The sequence below is a fragment of the Neovison vison genome, chromosome 7 (assembly GCF_020171115.1).
Source record: "Neovison vison isolate M4711 chromosome 7, ASM_NN_V1, whole genome shotgun sequence".
In the NCBI taxonomy this organism is placed as follows: domain Eukaryota; kingdom Metazoa; phylum Chordata; class Mammalia; order Carnivora; family Mustelidae; genus Neogale; species Neogale vison.
The window spans coordinates 199,382,427-199,402,562 of NC_058097.1; the positions used below are offsets into that span (position 1 = coordinate 199,382,427).

At 61.7% G+C, this 20,136-nt stretch overlaps 1 protein-coding gene across 1 annotated transcript; it reads left to right on the forward strand.

The window, feature by feature from the left end:
- Positions 1-4,017: 4,017 nt before the first annotated feature.
- Positions 4,018-19,508, forward strand: PLCB3 (phospholipase C beta 3). Its single transcript, XM_044259568.1, has 31 exons — positions 4,018-4,180; positions 6,648-6,725; positions 6,991-7,059; positions 7,148-7,288; positions 7,513-7,592; positions 7,676-7,729; positions 7,819-7,894; positions 8,011-8,111; positions 8,627-8,793; positions 8,890-9,036; positions 9,978-10,218; positions 10,419-10,503; positions 10,587-10,776; positions 11,555-11,760; positions 12,590-12,686; positions 12,768-12,852; positions 13,145-13,269; positions 13,589-13,743; positions 13,833-13,994; positions 14,606-14,705; positions 14,797-14,901; positions 15,118-15,209; positions 16,509-16,662; positions 16,757-16,792; positions 16,881-17,073; positions 17,450-17,591; positions 17,683-17,759; positions 17,875-17,964; positions 18,072-18,129; positions 18,723-18,809; positions 18,894-19,508. The coding sequence occupies exons 1-31, from the start codon at positions 4,082-4,084 to the stop codon at positions 19,095-19,097; spliced, it is 3,696 nt and encodes a 1,231-aa protein (XP_044115503.1). The 5' UTR covers positions 4,018-4,081; the 3' UTR covers positions 19,098-19,508.
- Positions 19,509-20,136: the final 628 nt, after the last annotated feature.

The following is a 20,136-nucleotide window of genomic DNA, read 5'->3' on the forward strand; positions in this document are numbered from 1 at the left end:
GGGGCGCCCTCGTTCGGCTGGCTTCCACAGGCGCGGCCAGCCGCTCCTCACCGCACCCTCCCTCCCCGCAACCTCTGTGTGTACAAAGAGTTAACTCAGGAGTAAAGAGCCGGGAAATGGGGGGGACGGTATCCCCGATAATAAAAATGATAATAACAGCTGACCCATAAAAAGCGTTCGTCCAGTCAGTTTTACACAGTTGGCTCCAGCTTGAGGCCACCTCATTCGCTCTCCCACAGATCCTTGCCCTGCCGCACCTCTGTCCTTCAGCTCTCACAGGCGCCTTACCTGGCCCACCTTTCCCTACAGAACGTGCATGTCATTTCCGCACCCCGCGAGATCACCCCTGTCTCTGAATGGTCTCTCTCCTTCATGGCATCTCTGTCTCCCACTTCTAGACTATGTGCTCCGTGGGGCCAAGAGCTGTGTGGCCCTTGTTTACTGCTGGTGCCCAACGTGGAGTGACTGGCTGGGCTTCAGACCCCCGTGTATGGAGAAGATGACCCGATTCTTGCTGAACTCCCAGCGCCACGGGTGTCAGACTTGTAACTGTTGGCTGAACACGTGACTGGATGAAAGAATGAATGGCTTTCTCTGTGCCAAGCATTTCCTCAGAAGCCTGTGGCCGAGATTCAGTGAGAAAATTCGTGGAAGGATCAAAGACAGGACCACAGAGGTCAGCTTGTGAACTGAGTTTGTGAACTCAGCCCCTCTGAGATGCTTCCATGGACGGCAGGCTCGCCCTCCCCAGACCCAGGCTGATTCTCAACATCTGAGGGCCAGTGAGTGGTCCTGTCCCAGCCTCTCGAAGACACCTTCTCTGTGGATGTCAGAGAAGCCCACTGCAGTAGGGAGGGCTCAGAGAGAGGCTGTGACTGGCCCAGGGTCACACAGCTGGTGCTGCCGTCAAACTCGAAGCCAGAACTTTGAGCTTACCCTGTAGCTAGGAAGAAGAGATGATGAATGCAGAGGGTGAGAATGGTATGTGTTGCAGGAGCGGCAAAGTGGGCTTCTGCCTGCAGGGCCTGGGTTGGGGGCAGGCTCTCAGGTCTCATCCCAGGGCCCGTAGAGCAGGCTCATGCCTCCTCCCTCCCCAGCCCTTCTCCTGGCCTTATCTTCCTGTCCACCCACCTGGGGCAGCCTGGGGAGCCCGTGGAGGGCTGACCCTTGCTCTTGCATATCAGGCAAGACCCATTCTTTTCACCAGGAGCCCCATCCCTGGCCTGGCCTCTGGCTCCCCGCCTGGCCTGTCCGAAGAGCAATTTACCCAAGTCCAAATTCCCTACCACACCCCACCTCACCCACCAGGGCAGGTCTGCACTCTCAACCACAGCATTGCTTCAGGCCTTAGGGGTGCTCATAGTTAAGAGGGGCACCCCTGGGGTTTCTCTGGGCAGGGTAGGAGGAGCTGGAGATGCTCTTCCTGAAACTCCCTCTCTCCATTTTCTATGCCATTCCCACTGCTCTGGTGCTTGCTCCCTCCCTTCCCAGGGCCACCCCACCCTGAGAACAGGGTGGTCATGCTGGCTTGCAGCCTTGTGGGAGGCTGGGCTGTCCTGCACAGCCCCCCCCGGAGTGGAAGAACTGGGTTCAGATCCTCGTTCTGCCCAGCACATTGCAAGGCCGTGGACCTGTCACTTACCTGCTCTGAGCCTCTTCTGGGGGGCTGATTTTACCAATCTCTGGTGGCGGGGGGCCCGAGAGCTCAGTGCTGAGGGCCTACATCCCAGCCCTTGCTCTCCTGCCTCAGCCCTCCTGGGACTGGAGTGTGGGGCGGCCGCGGCTCCTCATCCTGCCAGCCTCAGACTGTGGCCTCCCAGCCCCACCCGACCTGAGGTTCCAGCCCCCTCTCCACCAGAGTGCTGCCAAGGTTGCTTTCAGCACCTCTCCGGAAGCACAGGCCCTGGAGAGGGAGGGTCCCGTGGGCCAAGACCCGCTCTCTTAATCCCTTAATCGAGGGTAGAGGCGGAAAGGCTGCGTTCTTTCCACCATTATTACTGCTTGCCGAGAAACCCTATTACCATTACCAAGACTGGAAGAAAGTGTCCGAGGAGGAAGGAGCCCTTTAATGGGGGCTACCCTGGCCTCAGGGGACATGGGGTGGAGATGGGGGGTGGTGGGAGGGAGAGGCTCAGGCTCAGGAAACAGGCTCCCATCCTGTTTTCCAAGGAGCTGCTGCCCAGTGTGTCTATAAGGCATCCCTGTCCAAGGTCTAGAGCCCCAGCTCTGCCCCAACTAGCCCCAGCACTGGCTAGCAGGCCCCCTGCTTCAGAGCTGATCTGTGCCCTTTCCTCTTCCTCCCTGATGTCCCCCAGTCTGCTCGCACACTCAGGGGTCCAGCTGCCTGCAGCTGGGGGCATTTTGTACCCGTTTGTTTATTTCATGCTCCCACAATCTCCAGTTTCTGGACAAGGTGACTGAGGCACAGAAGGGCTAAGTTCTGCTGGTAGACTTGAACCCATGCCTGGGGGAGCAAAGGCCAGCCCTCACTACCCTACCTGGTTCTGCCCAATGAGACCTGGTATTCTCTGGATCTTTGAGCGTATGTTCTTGTGAGAGAGGACTAGGGGATCACACATTCTGTCCCCCTTTCTTTGTCTCAAGGGCAAGGAGTGGAGGCAGGATGAGTCAGCCTTCAAGTCAGAGGGCTAAAATCCTCCTGCAAAGTTGTGTGACCTTGGGCAAGTCTCTTCAACTCTCCTGGCCCCTAGGGGAAATACTTATCCCACCCCACAGGATCTCTGCCAAAGGCAAGGAGATTCCTTAGGTTAGAGTTGGTGTCCAACAAGGTGGAGATTTTGAGGATGGCCGGAGTCAGGCTGGGCTCCCCTTAGGAACCTGAGAGCCTGGGGCCAGGGGGCCTGCAGGGCCCGCTCCTCCTTGGCTGACCCCTCCTCCCCCAGAACCAGCTCTAGTCTCTTTCTGGGTTTCTAGGTGACTTGGCTGGCCCCTCTGGATGAGTTCTACTTTAAACCTACTGCTGCTAGTGTCTCTGTATTGGGGGGGCTCCCACAGGGGCCCCCAGGCAGGAGCCCCCCCCCAGCCAAGCCCTGCGGGAGGGGCTGCAGCCCCTACCTATTCCAGTGCCCATGCGCCTTCCCCCCTCCCATCCCTGGAGCACCGATTTCAGGGCACCTGCTGTAGGCCAGGCACCGCAGAGCCCCTCCTCAACCCTCCCTTGTCCATGGACACCCGCGAGGCTTCTGAACCCTCTGGGCAAACGAGCAGTTGTCTCCTTCGCAGGGTTCATTAGGAAGCCCTACAGGGACAGGGCCCAGGTTGAGTCATGGGGGTCTACAGAACAGGAAGTGGGCTGTTCTAGGGCTCACACGGGAAGACCAGGATGCTTAGGTCCTTAAAGAAGGCAGCAGGCGCCCGGCCTCCCCAGGCTAGGGACGGGGGAGGGGCGCCTGCCGGCAGGAGGCCCATTAGCTGGCTAAGTGCTCCCCGGGAGGGGGACCGAGCTGCTGCAGGAGGGGGGTGAGGGGAAGTGAGGGCGGGGGTGGTGGGGTGGGAGTGGCTTTTCCTGCACTCAGTTAAGTGCTGCTGGAGTGTGGGGGGGGCAAGGCTCTGAGCCCCGCCCCATGCCTGGCCCTCCGATAGTACCCTAGCCCCGTCCCTCGGAAACCTAAGCCGGCTGACCCCCTCCCAGTCTTTAGCAGCTCCCTATACACCCACTCCCTCTGGCTGCACCCTAACAACTACTCTGGCCTCAAGCTCTGCCCTCCGACCCCAGGCAAGTCCGGACGAGCAGCCCCGGCGAAGGGCCGGGGTCCAGGTTATGTCCCTGCGCCATCCCCCCTCTGGCTGCAGTCGCCGCCCCGGCCGCTAGGGGGAGCCGCCGACCCGGGGCGGGCGGGCCCGACGCGGGTGGGAGGGGGCGGTGCCGCTGCGGCCCCGCCCCCGCCCCGCCCCGCCCGGGCCCCGCCGATTCTCTGGTCTGTCCGGGACAGACTGGCGGGCGGGCGGGCGCTGACGCCGCGGGGCCGGAACGGGCCGCGCGGGAGCGCGCGGAGGGAGCAGCGGCGCCGTCGGTCCTCGTCGGGGCTCCGGGGGTCCCCGACTCGCCCCTAGCCGGGCCATGGCCGGCGCCAGGCCCGGCGTCCACGCGCTGCAGTTGGAGCCGCCCACCGTGGTAGAGACCCTGCGGCGCGGGAGTAAGTTCATCAAATGGGACGAGGTAAGCGCGGGGGGCCCCCCACGTTCCACCCAGTTCCTGGGACTGCCTCGCCCAAGCCCAGTCAGACCCCGGAGACCCCCACCCGAGCCTGGCCTGGCCACGGCGCCCCCCCACCCCGAAGCCACTCTGGCTGTGCTCCGGAAACTTGAGTCCCCAATCGTGCCTGTAATGAAGACTTTGTCCCCCACTCCCAGCCCCAGTCCATTCAGCTGTGGAAAATTTGGCTTTCCACTCTTTGGCCCGGAGACTTGGAACCCCGATGAATCCGGTCCCCCCCCAACTCTTTTCACTCGTCCTTCCCACCCCTCCCCGCCTGCCGGTCTAATTCTGATTCCCCCAACCCTGGCCTGGTCCTCAGACCATTGCCTGGCACTGGACTCTGTCTGGAGGACCCTGGCTCCAATCGGGCTCAGCGCACCCCATTCTTCCTAGTGCCCGACCCTGAACATTGTTCTCCATTCATCACTTCTTCAGCCTGTTCTTCCTGCACCCCTTTGCCCTGCTTCAGGAGCCCATCCCAGCTCTCTGCTCAGGAGGGCAGTCAAGTCACCCCCTAGTGGAGTCTTTGCCCCCACAAGTTCCTCCGGTCCTGGGGAACTTTGCTCTCCATTTCTTAGCATCAGGGACTTTGATCCCCAATAAAGCCTTGCCCCCCCTCCTTTCTACCTGCCCTGCCCCTGCTGCTTCCCAGATGCCCGGGTCCCCACCTGAGGCTCTCCGACCCATCCTGCGCCCCACCCCCGTTTTCACACCGCCCCCTCCTCTGCCCCTTGGGCCCCCTCCTTCCCCAGGGCCTCCACCCGGCCCGCCTGAGCCTCCCCGCTGCTCCTTCCCAGTCAGGCCGGAGGCCTGGAAGACTCTGGGTTCCTTTCCGGCTGGGTGGGGCGGGTAGGCGTGGGAGCTGGGGGGAGGGGCTGGGGGCGTGGCCTGAGGCAGCAGGTGTGCCTTAGAGGGGTGCCTGGGAGCTCCGGGGACCGGGAGAGACCCCTCCCCCCAGTCCTGCGTGCAGGGAAAAGTTTCTCCTTTTCCTTCCAGTGTGATAAACCCAAATAAGGAAGTGGGAACTGGGAGAGGGCCCTGGGGGTGGGGTGGGGGTTGCTGACTGGGACTTAGGGCTGAAGAGCAGGGGGCCTGGGCTGTTTTTGAAGGCCAGACACTGGGAGTGTGGCAGGGGAAGGCCCTGGGGTCTGTACCCACAGACCTCCCCTCCCCTCACATTGCTGGGGGACCTGAGCCTCAGGGTTGGGAATCCCAAGGAGGGGCTGAAGATGGGTGTGAGCACAGTGAGATGGGGAGGCCCAGGCACCCCAAAGTTCCAAGGCCTCCTGGCCTTTATAAGAAAAGAGATGGGCGGGGCTGGTACGGTCCCCAATTCTCCAGAAACAGAAACCAAGTCTGGAAAGTGGAGACTCATCCCAGTCCCCACTGTGGGGTTGCAGTTCTAAGGCCAGGAGCTGGGCGCCTAGCAGGGGTCTTGTTTCCTTCCTTCCCAGGCGTCTGGATTCTGGAGCCAGACTGCCCTCGAGCAAATCCTAGGGCCTTCTCTTGACCTTAAGCAAGCCACGTAGCCTCCCTGTGTCTCAGGCTCCTCAGGCTCCTGATCTGTTCAATGGGAAGAACAGTAGCATGTACTTCCGTAAGATTGTTAGGAGGGCTAAGTGAGCTCCTAGAGGGCCGCTGACCCTGATGACCCCCCCACCCCCCGCCTTGGCTGCTGGTCCTGAGTCACACAGGGGTGGCCCTGGGAGTGTGCCAGAGACCAGATCCTCCTCAGAAAATAGGGCTGGCATATTCTTCCCTGTCCTCCTGCCAGCCGCAAGGCTGTTAGAGAGAAGACAGAATTCGCTTTCCAGTTCCAAGGGCAGGGTGCATCCCCTTCTGGGGGGATTTAGTCTGTATTCTGTAAGACAGGGTGAGGCAGAAGACTGAGGCTCCTGTCGGGTGCAGGGCATGGGGGGTGGGTGTCATGGGCTTTGAGGCCGATGTCAGGGCTGACTGGTTGTCATGAGGCCCTGAGGGACACAAGACGTGTAGAAGTCAGACTTCCAAACCGTCTGCTTTCATCCCATAAATATTCTCAAGGGGGCTTCAGGGTGCTCCGACTCTGGGGAGGCCTCCCCAAGAAGGTGGGTCAGATTTCATGGGTCGAGAAGGAAGGAAAGAAAGGCTGTCCTAGCAAAGGAACAAAAATGCAAGAGCTGGAGGAGGGGAAAGGTAGCGGTTCCTGTGACTGAACCTTAGGGTCAGAGACAGGTGAGGCCGGGAGGGGCATTGGGACCCCTGATGCTGTGCCAGGGACAGTTGTGTAAGCTTCATCCTGAGGACCGTAGGGGAACCTGTGGGCTGGATGAGGCTTCATCGTCACTCACCGGCAGAAGCACTGAGTGGATGGCCTGAGGGAGCCCAGGGCCCAAGCCCGAGCCCCAGCCCTCACTCACTGACCCCTGCCGTTCCATCCCGTCCCCAGGAGGCCTCCAGTCGGAACCTGGTAACCCTGCGTGTGGACTCCAATGGCTTCTTTCTGTACTGGACCGGACCCAACATGGTGAGGGGGGCGGCAGCGGTACTGACTGCTTAGGTCTAGGGCCCCTGGCCCAGACCCCCCTTCCCCTCCCACCCACCCAGGAGGGTGGGGCCCAGCTGCAGGCTGACCTCTCCCACGGCTCCCTGGACAGGAAGTGCTCCGGGCGGGGGCTGAGGCTGGGGCTGCAGCAGGGGGTGGCCACTCCCTGGCTTGGGTGGAGATCTTGGGGGCCCCTGGCTCTTGCCCCATAGCCTTTCAGACCCACCCTGGCATCTGGTTTCCCTAGGAGGTGGACACACTGGACATCAGTTCCATCAGGGACACACGGACGGGTCGCTACGCCCGCCTGCCCAAGGTAAGTGGTGGGGGCCCTGAACTAAGAAAGGGAGTGAGGCCTTGGGGGTAGGGACACCCCTCTTTATCCTTGGCTTTTGACTACTCAGGACCCCAAGATCCGGGAGGTGCTGGGCTTTGGGGGCCCTGATGCCCGGCTGGAGGAGAAGTTGATGACGGTGGTGGCTGGGCCAGATCCGGTGAATACGACGTTCTTGAACTTCATGGCCGTGCAGGATGACACAGCCAAGGTGGGCTGGGGCCCAAGGGTCAGCCCCAGGGGAGCCACTGCCGCTTAGTGTCTGTCACGCGCGAGGCTGTTCTCTGCCCCTGTTTCTAATCATCCTCTGACAGAGCAGTATTTAAGCAACATTCTGTGGCTCATGCCTGATTCTGGGTGTCGGCTGGGGCTGGGCCCACCCCTCTGTTCCCAGATCACCCCCTCCCACCCTCACTCCGTCTCCCGACCCCTCAGGTCTGGACCGAGGAGCTGTTTAAGCTGGCTATGAACATCCTGGCTCAGAACGCCTCCCGGAACACGTTCCTGCGAAAAGCGTGAGTCGTGAGCCTGGCCGCGGGGTGGCGGGGACTCAGGTGACCACGGCCGGCGTGTGACCCTGAGGCCTCTGCCTCCCCAGATACACAAAGCTGAAGCTGCAGGTGAACCAGGACGGACGGATTCCGGTGAAGAAGTGAGTACCCCTGGCCCTCAGTACCTTCTCTCCTGTCCCCATCGGGGTGACCTTCGCCCCCGTGACTCTGACCCCTCTCACCTGCCCAGTATCCTGAAGATGTTTTCAGCAGATAAGAAGCGGGTAGAGACTGCACTGGAATCCTGTGGCCTCAATTTCAACCGGGTGAGGAGGCCGGAGCGACATAGGGAGAGTGGGGTGGATGGGTGCCCGGTCTTTGAGGGCCAGCTGCCCTGGGTTCTCACCCCACACTTCTGGACTCCCCCCAACCCCCACCCCAGAGTGAGTCCATCCGGCCCGACGAGTTTTCCTTGGAGATCTTCGAGCGGTTCCTGAATAAGTTGTGTCTGCGGCCAGACATTGACAAGATCCTGCTGGAGATGTGAGCAGGGCTGGGACCCCCTCCGAGCCCCCAGTGCTCTGTGTGTGGCCTCTGCTGGCATTCCTTCCAGCACAGTGAGGGGAAGCAGAACTTCCGGGGGTCCCGTGGGGGCTGGGGCTGGGGCGGTGCTGTGAACTGCTCTGTGCTGACCGTTTGCATCACCCTACACCGGGGTGGGGGACCAAGCAGCTTTGATGAGCTGTGGGACTTGCCTGAGCTCATAGAGCAAGTGGCCGCTGGAGCTGAGGTTGGGTCCAGCGTCCGGAAGCTGTCCTGGCCGGCCAAACCCTTGGTGGTGTCCGAAGCCCTTGCTAATGGCAGTGCCAGCACCTCGGGGTTAGGAAAGTGGGTGGATGGGAAAACTGAGGCCCGGAGTGGCAGTCGTTTGCCCAAGTCCCAGTCAGCAGGTGCAAGAGCCAGACCCCAACCTCCCGACTCCTGCTCCGAGGGCAAGGGCGTGGTACAGGGAATGGGGACGGTCCAGCCTGACTCTGTCAGCTTCTGGCCTTGTCTAGAGGCGCCAAGGGCAAGCCTTACCTGACGCTGGAGCAGCTCATGGACTTCATCAACCAGAAGCAACGGGACCCGAGGCTCAACGAGGTGCTGTACCCACCCCTGAGGCCGTCCCAGGCCCGGCTGCTCATCGAGAAGTATGAGCCCAACCAGCAGTTCCTAGAGCGAGGTGAGTCCGTGAGGAGCCCGTCGGAGGGGCAGGGTTGGGGGGGCATCAGGAGGCGCCCCGCCCCGGCTGAGCCTGCTGACCCCACCCATCCCCCAGACCAGATGTCCATGGAGGGCTTCAGCCGCTACCTGGGCGGTGAGGAGAACGGCATCCTGCCCCTGGAGGCCCTGGATCTCAGTGCGGACATGACCCAGCCGCTGAGCGCCTACTTCATCAACTCCTCACACAACACCTATCTCACAGGTGAGCGAGCCCCCCGCTGTGGGCAGCTGGGGCAGTGGCCTCCGTGCCGTCTGCCCGCGGCCCCTCGTGTAGCCTCCCTCCTTTTCGGGGTGGCCGGTGCTGGGGAAGCAGGCCGGGAACAGGCAGCCTACACTGGGGGGGACCTCGGCTTCTCTGCATGGACGCCTCTCCTGGGTGGTCTGGAAGGCTTCCCTGGGGAAGGGCTGAGGCCTGCACCTGTCGCCTGTAGCAGGGAGCAGGACACTCCTGGGTGCTCTTCAGTTGGGAAGGAGGCCGGAGGCAGGGCGGGTGCTGGGGCAAGTAGAAGTGAGAAGGAGTGAGAAGAGGAGGCAGGGCTAGACCACAGGGCACGGAAGGAATTTGGATTGATCCTAAGTGGGCGGGAAAGGCTTTCTGGAGGGTGTCAATCAGGGGAGGTCACGAGACCTGGTATGTTTTGGGAAGCGTGACAAGCCAGGTGCTCCCTGGAGATGGGATGGGAGGCAGGGAGGGGCCCCAGGCAGAAGGTAATAGAGGCCATCCGTGGGTGGAAGGAGGAGAGGGAAGTGGGGGGCCGTGGGGGCGTTGGGGACGACTCCCCGCTTCAGGTCAGTAGCTGGAGGCGGGGGTGGCGGGTGTTTATCCGCAAGAGGGTGAGTCCTGGAGGAAGAGCCCATCAGCAGCCAGTGCTGCTCGATGCTGACTCTGCCCAGCTTGGACGTGAGCCAAAGGCTGGGTGGCAGGACACAGGCCCTGCCCTGGGGGATTTCGGGAGAGATGGCGCTGGTTCCACAGCAAATTAAGGAGCGATCAAGGGCTGGCCAGACGGCGTGCCAGGGCCGGGCTGGGCCGCCACTGGGGCCTCCGCGTCTCCAGCGGGGCTGGGGCAGCACAGGCCGGGGGAGGGGTGGTGGTGAGTGGGTGAGGAGCGCCAGGCGGTGCTGACGGGGCCTCGCCGCCAGCGGGGCAGCTGGCCGGGACCTCGTCGGTGGAGATGTACCGGCAGGCGCTGCTGTGGGGCTGCCGCTGCGTGGAGCTGGACGTGTGGAAAGGCCGGCCGCCCGAGGAGGAGCCCTTCATCACCCATGGCTTCACCATGACCACGGAGGTGCCGCTGCGGGACGTGCTCGAGGCCATCGCGGAGACTGCCTTTAAGACCTCGCCCTACCCCGTCATCCTCTCTTTTGAGAACCACGTGGACTCGTGAGTGGGCCCCTGACCTGAGGACCACCGCCCCCCACCACCCCCATCGGCCCAGAGGCAGCCATTCTGCCATGACACTGTTCCTGTGACCTCTGATCCTGAGGATCTTTGTCTACCCTGGAGACGTCAGCTTCGCACGCCACCCCCCCACCCCCCCCAGCTGTCCCCGGAACATCTGACCTTTAACCTTGGCCCCACAGGGCAAAGCAACAGGCCAAGATGGCCGAGTACTGCCGGTCCATCTTTGGGGACGCGCTGCTCATCGACCCACTGGACAAGTACCCGGTAGGAGGGCTTGGAGCTGTGGCAGGGCATGGGGGGGCTGGTGAGGACTCCCCGGCGGGCCCTGACCTGTCTGTGCCCACCAGCTGGCCCCAGGCGTCCCCCTGCCCAGCCCGCAGGACCTGATGGGCCGCATCCTGGTGAAGAACAAGAAGCGACACCAGCCCAGCACCGGTGTCCCCAACAGCTCTGTGCGCAAGCGGCCCCTGGAACAAAGCAACTCGGCCCTGAGCGAGAGCTCTGCTGCCACCACTGAGCCCTCCTCCCCTCAGCTTGGTACAGCCCTGGGCCCAGCCTTTGCCGACCCTGAGCTCTCACCTCACTGAGCCCCACTTCCCTGGCGGTCCTCCTCCTGCTCCCAGCCTGTCCTTCCTTCTCACTAAGCCTCTCAGCCGAGGCTGGGACCTCTGACTCCCGACCCTGGGCCCTGACCTCCCCAGACTATAGCCTGACTGGATTGGGTTCCATTGAGTTCCTGACCCATCAGCCTCAGCGGCCCCCCCCCCAACACAGCCCTCCCCTCAACCGCATTATAACTCTGAATTCTGACTTCTGGCCTCAGTGAACCACATCCTCATGCTTCGGCTCTGACCCTTTTCCTGTGACCCCTCTGAGTCTGTCCACCCAGCCGGTGATAATTTGAGCTAACCCTTGAGCTCTTACTTTGTTAAGGTCCTTTGTACCACCCACCCCTGACCGCTCACCTCACTAAGCCTCCTCACTAAGCCTCCTCACTGGGTCTGGCTCTGATTGACACCTGACTCAGAACCCCACCGTGTCATCCTTCGCCCCCACTGCCAAGGCAGTTGTACCCCAGTTCCTGGCCTCTCATCCCTCTGAGCCGCCCCACCTGCCTCTCTAATGGACAGAACTCTAACCTTGACCTTTGACCCATGACCCCTGTGCACTACTACTGGGTTGAATACCATCCAACTCCTGACCTCTTCTCTCTCCCTCCTTGACCTTAACTTCCCCAGTGAGTCACCTCCACAACCCCTCCTGACTCCCAAGTGTCTGTGTTCGTCCTGACTCCCTGTGGCCCTATCCTCTGCAGGGTCCCCCAGCTCTGACAGCTGCCCAGGCCTGAGCAACGGGGAAGAAGTGGCCCTGGAGAAGCCTAGCCTGGAGCCTCGCAAGTCTCTGGGCGAGGACGGGCTACAGCGGGGCACTGATGCTCTTGGATCTGCAGACCGTGAGGATGAGGAGGAGGATGAGGAAGAAGAGGAACAGACAGATCTTAAAAAGCCAACCACAGATGAGGTCAGCCCTGGAGGTGGGAAGAGGCAGAGGGAGCCTGGATTAAGGACCCAGGCATTTGCTGAGCCCCTGTCTGGCCACAGTCCGGTGTTAGCCCTGCTGTTCTGGAGTCCATGGTGGGGAGGGTGTGTAGAGGCGGGAGAAGGGGTCTTAGGTAAACAGGCATGGGAGTAGGTGAAGTTGTGCCCACGACTAGGCTGGGGAGAGGCGAGTTAAGCTGTAGCATTGTGGGGAAAGAAGAGAAGAATGACCTGGGCAGGGAAATGGGGCGATTGGACCTAAGGAAGAGGGATACCATGTGCAAAGGCCCTGTGGCAGGACTGGAGAGTACAGGAAGGGGCCACATAAGACAAGGGAGTGTGGAGTTCTGAGGAATGGAGGTGATAGAAAAGGTGGGTCCATGAGGTCAGATTTGGTAGGGGCCCAGAGTGAGGAAGGGTGCGGGCAGGGGTGGCCAAGTTCAGTATTGCAGGTGTTGGGTTCGGGACTCTTGGTGGGCCACAGAGGGGACATGGCAGCATAGTGGCTGGAAATAATGGCTCATCCACATGGGAATCATTAAGTCCTGGGGCTGGATAAGGAGTGTCAGCTTCCAAAGATCAGGGAGGCAGGAGGCAAAGGAGGAAGGTGGGGGCCAGGGCAAGGTCCCAGAGGGAATGGGACCAGGACTGACAGGCCAGAAGGGGCTGGGGCCCTTGCTGAGAGCCACTGGGCAGCGTGATTGCAGAGGTGGGTGGAGGGTCAGCCCCTCCTTCCTGACGGGGCAGGTGAGGGAACTTCTGGCTGAGGGATGGGTGTGTGGCACTGCTGACCCTTCGTTTGGGGGCCACAGGGCACTGCCAGCAGTGAGGTCAATGCCACCGAGGAAATGTCCACACTCGTCAACTACATCGAGCCTGTCAAGTTCAAGTCCTTTGAGGCTGCTCGAAGTGAGTGGGTTAGGAGACGGTGGGAATAGGAGCCAGCCCAGCCTTGCCAGGCCTGATCGCCCCCCACTCCTCACCCCTCAGAAAGGAACAAATGCTTCGAGATGTCATCCTTCGTGGAGACCAAGGCCATGGAGCAACTGACCAAGAGCCCCATGGAGTTTGTGGAGTATCCTTCCACATTGCCAGGGCAGGCTAACCAGGGTGGGGTGCTCAGAGGCAGGCTCAGATGTTCTGACCCACTGACGCCACCCACACAAGGTCCTGACCCTCGAACACCCTGGTCTGGGTTTGGGGCTAGCCTCAGAAACTGCTCGGGGGCGAGGCCGAGAGGCAGGGGGCCAGAGGGGCAGCTAGAGCGGAGGCCGGGCAGTGGCTTCACAGGAGCTGAGCACAGGCCTGGCGTGCCAGCCAGGAGGCGGGGGCCAGTACACAGCATGGCCCCTGACCGCCAACCGCAGATACAACAAGCAGCAGCTCAGCCGCATCTACCCCAAGGGCACCCGCGTGGACTCCTCCAACTATATGCCCCAGCTCTTCTGGAATGTCGGCTGCCAGCTTGTCGCGCTCAACTTCCAGACCCTGGGTGAGCACTAGCCTGCCTCGACCCCGCGGCCTCCGACCTCACTGACTTCTGCTCAGGGATCCTGCTCTCATTGTCTTGTAGGGACCTCTGGCTCTATAGTGCTAGATCTCTACTCCGAACCAAGACCTCTGCAAACCCCACCTCCTGACCTTGGCTGACCCTAGACCTTAGCCCCTGTCTGATCTTTCCAGAGTCTGGAGCCCTGATCCCATTTGATCAGACCCTAGACTCCCTGATCGTCCGGCTGCGTTCAGCTGTCCTTCCTGCCTCCTCATCCCATGGGCCTTGCTGGCCCTTGGCCTCCCCCTGTCACCCCCAGACGTGGCGATGCAGCTAAACGCAGGCGTGTTCGAGTACAACGGGCGCAGCGGCTACCTGCTCAAGCCCGAGTTCATGCGGCGGCCAGACAAGTCCTTCGATCCCTTCACCGAAGTCATCGTGGATGGCATCGTGGCCAATGCCTTGCGGGTCAAGGTGGGGCCAGGGAGCCAGGGATGGCTCTGGCGGGGTGTCCTTGGGGTGGGCCTCTTAGCAGGGGCCTCACTTTCCTGCCCCCCCACCAGGTGATCTCGGGGCAGTTCCTGTCCGACAGGAAGGTGGGCATCTATGTGGAAGTGGACATGTTCGGCCTCCCCGTGGATACGCGGCGCAAATACCGCACTCGGACTTCTCAGGGGAATTCTTTCAATCCCGTATGGGATGAGGAGCCCTTTGACTTTCCCAAGGTGAGCCTGCTGCCCGTGCCCGCTCTGCCAGGCTCTCTTGGCAGGGGGAGCCGCAAGCAGGCACGCGGTAGTAGCAGGGATCAGAAGGCGGGGTGCCGAGGGACCCCAAGCCTGGGCCTGTCCCCTCTAGGCCCCAGGTAGGCCCTGTGTGTGCCAGGGTCAGGCTCAGGCTCCTTGCCCTCTGTAGGCTTCGAGAAGAGGACAGGAAGGGGAGACAGCAGGAGGGCCCCCGTGAGGCATGGGTGCAGATGCCCTGTCTCCCGGGCAGGAGGGACTGATCTGGGCTCACAGACACAAGCTCACACGGGCTCATCCCTGCCCCCTGGAACGGTTGGGATCCTCTGTGGCCTGTGGGAGTGGGTGTGGTCTCGGGCCGGGACCCAGGACTCCCAGTCCAGGTCTAACCTGGCAATGCCCAGAGCTGTCCCATCAGAGTGGTGCCTGGAGGGGTCTGCCCGCTGAGTGGCATGGCTGATGGATGGTCAGTCGCTGGGTCAGTGATCTGAGGGTCTGCTCGGGGTGTTGGTCTCAGTCGCGGTGGTGCGTTGTGGCTCAGTGGGCATAGCAGCCATGGGTCAGCTGCAAGGCTTGGTGGCGCTCTGGGTCCTCAGGTGGTGCTGCCCACGTTGGCTTCCCTGCGCATCGCGGCCTTTGAGGAGGGCGGCAAGTTTGTGGGGCATCGAATCCTGCCCGTCTCGGCCATCCGCTCAGGTGAGGCCATCCGGGCTCCGGGAAGCATGGAGGCGGTGTGGGCGGGGCGCGGTTAGCGGGGCCTGGCCACCTCACTGTCCCACCCTCGTAGGGTACCACTACATCTGTCTGCGGAACGAGGCCAACCAGCCACTCTGCCTGCCGGCCCTGCTCATTTACACTGAAGCCTCTGACTACATTCCTGACGACCACCAGGGTAAGCTGGAGCTGGGGGATCTGAGGGGACACAGGCCAGGCAGGGGCCAGTGCGCCAACAGGGTCTGCTGGTGGCTAAGCCAGATGGCCCCCATCAAGTGGGGGCTAAACAGGCCTGACAGCGGGTTCTGGGGTCCTTGCGCGGAACCCGAACAGCGGGGAAGGCGTGACCTTGGGGAGCATGTCTCTGAAAGCCTGCCCTCTGCCCCGCACCCAGACTACGCGGAGGCCCTTATCAACCCCATCAAGCATGTCAGCCTGATGGACCAGAGGGCCAAGCAGCTGGCTGCCCTCATTGGGGAGAGCGAGGTAAGCCAAGGCAGGTCAGGGGCGGGTGGGAGGCAGCAGGCTCAGGCTGACCTGGACCCTGGAGACGGCTGGTCGGGGAGCGGTGGTGGTGGGGGGGGGGGCGTGTGGCAGGGGGCTGGGTGGGGAACGCAGTGCGGGCTGATCTCCGGGGCTGGTCCTGGTGAAGCAGCCTGTAGCCTTCCCCACTCTGCTGTGCCCACTCCAGCCCCAGCTGGTGCCTGGTCCCTGTCTCCGAGTAGGGCTGGATTCTGTTCGCTGCCTTACTGTGAATGCCAGCCTGAGGCATTTACCCACAGCCTCTGTCTGGAGGGCTGATTCTCCTTTCTGGCTTCTCTCATCCAGACCAGATCATAAAGCCAAGTGAATGCTGAGTTCCAGATCTCTGCCTGGCCGGGTGGGAGCTCTTTTCACGCCCTCAGCTCATAGAATCGCCCCCTTCCCCGTACCACCCGAGTTTGGTCCTGCCACCCCAGTGTAGACATGGGAATGCCCAGGCTCTCCAGCTGGGCCTCCAGCCCTCGGCTCTGCCTCCGACAGCGGCATGGGACAGGGCTTCTGGCTTCTCTGACTCAGTGGGCTCAGCAGCCCTGGGTTACTGTCCGCACATTAAGGAGGTGGGAACTACCCTTTTCGCCTGTGAGAGGCCTTCAGGACAGACCTGGGCTGGCATTCCTCCAGCAACAGGGTCAGAGTTGAAGTGCCGAGTTCAGCTGCTTCACCAAAGCCATTGGAAGCCACAGAAGCTTTTAAAACATGGGGTCCTGGGAGACAGGAGCTGGGCAGCGGTGTCTGCGGGGAGGGGTCGGGAGCAGAGGCTCACCCGCATGTCCAGACCCGGTCCCACAGGGCCTGTGGCCGGCAGAGAGAGGCTGCTTGGAGCTGTTAGCGGGAGAGGCTGGTGCCCACTCTGCGGTCACTTCCTTTGCTGATTAAATCAGGAGCCAAGCAACGAGGAAGATGAGCATCTGTGGGCAAGGGTGGAGGGGGACTCGGAGAGGGGAGGAAATTTGGGGTGGAGCCAAGGCTTTCCTGAACAATCTGGAAGTTCCTGAGCACACACAACAGGGCCTGGCATCCTAGAGACATGATCTCTCGTTACCTTTCCCACACCCTGGGAAAAAGGGTTTCGATCGTTTATTGGAGACCTCTTATTTCTCTCGTAGCTGTTCCAACGGCCCCACATTGATAGATGGGGAGCCCAGGCCAGACCGGCTGAGGGAAGCCAACCAGAGGCACTGGGGAGCCCTGGGAGGTTAGGACAGCATTTCTGGAAAGAGCCTTCTGCTTTCTCCATGTCAGGCTCAGGCCAGCCCAGAGACCTGCCAAGAGACTCCGTCTCAGCAGCTGGGGTCCCAGCTGACCCCAAACCCCACACCCAGCCCACTGGACACCTCCCCGCGCCGGGCCCCAGGCCCTGCCACGTCCCCTACCAGCACCTCCCTCAGCAGCCCAGGTAAGGGGCTGCCTGGGCCTTGGGGGTAGCCCCGCTGTACTCTCCCCCTGCCCCCTCCACCCCGGCTCCTCACCGCCCTGCCTCCTCTCTGCAGGCCAGCGGGACGACCTCATCGCCGGCCTCCTCTCAGGTGCGGGCCAGGGCTGTGCGGGAGGGGAGTGGGGCGCTCCCGGGGGCCCGCCGGCCCCCGCCCAGCCCACCCGTGCTCTGTTGCTCAGAGGTGGCCCCGGCCTCGCTGGACGAGCTCCGAGGCCACAAGGTGCTGGTGAAGCTCCGGGGCCGGCAGGAGCGAGAGCTTCGAGAGCTGCACAAGAAGCACCAGCGCAAGGCCGTTGCCCTCACGCGCCGGCTGCTCAGCGGCCTGGCTCAGGCCCGGGCGGAGGGCAGGTGCCGCCCACGGCCGGGTGTCCCGTGAGTGTCCGGTGTGCTCTGGTGTGACTACGGGGGTGTGTGTGCATGTGGGGGTTTTCACTCGGCGGGGTGGGGGGGCCGTGGCGGGATGGAGGAGCCGTCCCATGTGGGTCCCCCCCTCTCTGCCAGGGAGCCAGGCCTCTGCTGGAGTCTCCCATGAACAGCCTCTCTTTCCAGCAGCTGTTGCCCTACAGGCTCCCACATTTGCATGGGGCTAATGGACTTGTCGTTGGCATCACAGACCCTGCCCCCCACCCCCACCCCGCCCTGGCTGGTGTCTGCCGTTGCCTGTTGGGATCTGCCCTGCCCGCCGCTGCCCTCCCAGCCCAAGTCCATGTGACAACCTGAGGATCACCCAGTCGGGTTCTTCCTACAGAGGTGGGGAGAACGAGAAGGAGGAGGAGGAAGAGGCGAAGCAGTATCAGGAATTCCAGAAGAGACAGGTGCAGAGTCTCCTGGAGCTGAGGGAGGCCCAGGCCGATACTGAGGCTGAGCGGCGGCTGGAGCACCTGAGACAGGTAAGGTGGGCCAGTGGCCACAGGGGATGGCCCGCCTCCTGGACACACCTGGCGTCAGCCTGGGTTACCCATTGGCCGCCTGTGTCTGCAGGCTCAGCAGCGGCTCAGGGAAATTGTCCTGGAGGCCCACACAACTCAGATCAAGAGGCTGAAGGAGATGAACGAGAGGTGAAGGCAGAAGGTCTTGTTGGGGTGGGGCGGGGCCTCCCTTGTTCTCAGAGAGGAGAGGAGACCCCCGGACCTGCTATGGATCCTTTCTCCGCCCCCCGCCCTGCTCTTCCAGGGAGAAGAAGGAACTGCAGAAGATTCTGGACAGGAAGCGTCATAACAGTATCTCAGAGGCCAAGACAAGGGAGAAACATAAGAAGGAGGCGTAAGGGCCCTGGGGCCAGGAGCCGCTGGGGGGCTGGCAGCTGCTGGGGGCTGGGCAGGCAGGGCTGGGGGCCGGGCACCAAGCCCCCTCTACATCGCTCCCTGCAGGGAACTGACAGAGATTAACCGCCGGCACATCACCGAGTCGGTCAACTCTATCCGTCGGGTGAGTGAGGCTCGGGTCCCACCTTGGCCCCAGCCCACCCCTCTCTTCCTGCAGTCACGAGAAGCTTGTGTCCTGGGGCGCCTGGGTGGTGCAGTTGGTTAAGCTGCTGCGTTCCGCTTGGGTCATGATCCCCAGGGCCTGGAATCGGGCCCTGCGTCGGGCTCTCTGCTAGATGGGCAGCCAGCTTCTCCCTGTACTGCTTGTGCTGTCTCGCACACGGGCTTGCTATCTCTTTTTCTCTCAAATAAATAAATAAAATCTTTAAAAAATCTTAAAATAAAATCTTTTAAAAAATCTTAAAAAAAAAAAGGAAAGAACAAACTTGTCTCCTTAGTGCCTGGCCTATGGCTACATTGCCCTAGAGGGACTTCTAGAACCTTTTCCTCTGGGTTCTGTCTTGCCCCGATACATCCAGAGCCAACTGTCTGCAAAGGCATCCCACGGCTTTGGAGTCTTTGGGTCTGGAACCTTTGCTATAAGGGTCACCTCAGAACCCCGGCCACCCAGCCCTGGGATCTTGCACCTGCCTGACCCCTGCCCCTCCCTTAGAGACCCTTGGTTGAGCCCAGCCCTCATCCCTACTCCCCCTGCAGCTGGAGGAGGCCCAGAAGCAGCGGCACGAGCGCCTTGTGGCTGGGCAGCAGCAGGTCCTACAGCAGCTGGCAGAAGAGGAGCCCAAGGTGAGGCCTGCCGGGGGCGGGTGGCAGGTGCCCGGAGTGCTGGGGGGACCGGGCCCTGCCTGTGTGACACCCCTCCTCCCTCAGCTGCTAGCCCAGCTGGCCCAGGAGTGTCAGGAACAGCGGGCAAGGCTGCCCCAGGAGATCCGCCGGAGCCTGCTGGGCGAGACGCCGGAGGGGCTGGGGGACGGGCATCTGGTGGCCTGTGCCAGTAACGGTCACGCACCTGGAAGCAGCGGGCACCTGTCCGGCGCTGACTCGGAGAGCCAAGAGGAGAATACGAAGCTCTGAACTGGACGAGCACGAGAGGTGGCCGCAGGAGGGGTGCTGGGAGGGCAGGAAGCTAAGACACTAATGCCTTTTTTTTTTTTTTTTTTTTAACTTTCTATCTTTAGAAATTTTATTTTTTTAAACTGGGGTGAGCACCCCACACTAACTCCCTTCTTTCACCCTCCTGGAGCCCCATTAGTCCCCAGCCCCTCCTCCTGCCTTCAGTCCTAAGGAGGGTGCTAGGTCACTGTGGGCCACCCGGGTTTTGCCCTCCCATGATACCCACGCCCCAGAGTGGGAGCTGACTCCCTCACTTCCCCGGGGAACACTGGCAGAGACTTTGAGCTCTGGGAAGTAGGGGGTCATACGCTTTCTCTATTCTTTGGGAATTTTTTTTTTTTTTTTTACATGAATAAAAGTGGATTTCAGGGACCCTGTGTGCCATGTGGTTTGGGGTGGGGGCAGTTCTGGAGAGGACCCTGGGCCCTGGGCCTGGCTCTGCTGTTCTTCTGGGGGCTTTGGTTTCCTCATCTATAAAATGGGCTGGTGGGCATTGTGGGGTTGAGGTTAGGCCCCCAGAGGAGGGTTGCTAGCTTTCAACCTTGAGACCTCCTTGCTTGGGTCCTTGCAGATTTCCCAATGACCTGACATCCAGTGGCCTCCCCCAGGCTTTCCTGCCTTTATGGCCTCTGTCCCCGACCCATTGCTTCTTGCCCCCCACACCAAACCTCCACTTACATTACTTTTCTCCCTCCTGGGCTCTTCTAGTCCTCCCTTCACAGAGGCTCAGGCCTCTGCTTCAGGAAGCCTTCCCTGCCCCCCCTTCCTGTGGCCTGATAATGACCCAAGCACCCAGCATCTTCCGCCGAGGCTGCTCTGGGCCCCTCACAGGCAGTTGACTCTAATTGGGGATGGACCTGGTCTGCTCAGAACTTGCCCGGGCTCACAGTGATACATATGGGGGGCCCCGGTGGTGACCCTTGGGAGGAGGGGAGCTGGCCATCACAGATGCTCAACAGGGACTGGGAGACCCAGCATCCCCCTCATCCCTGTGGTAGAT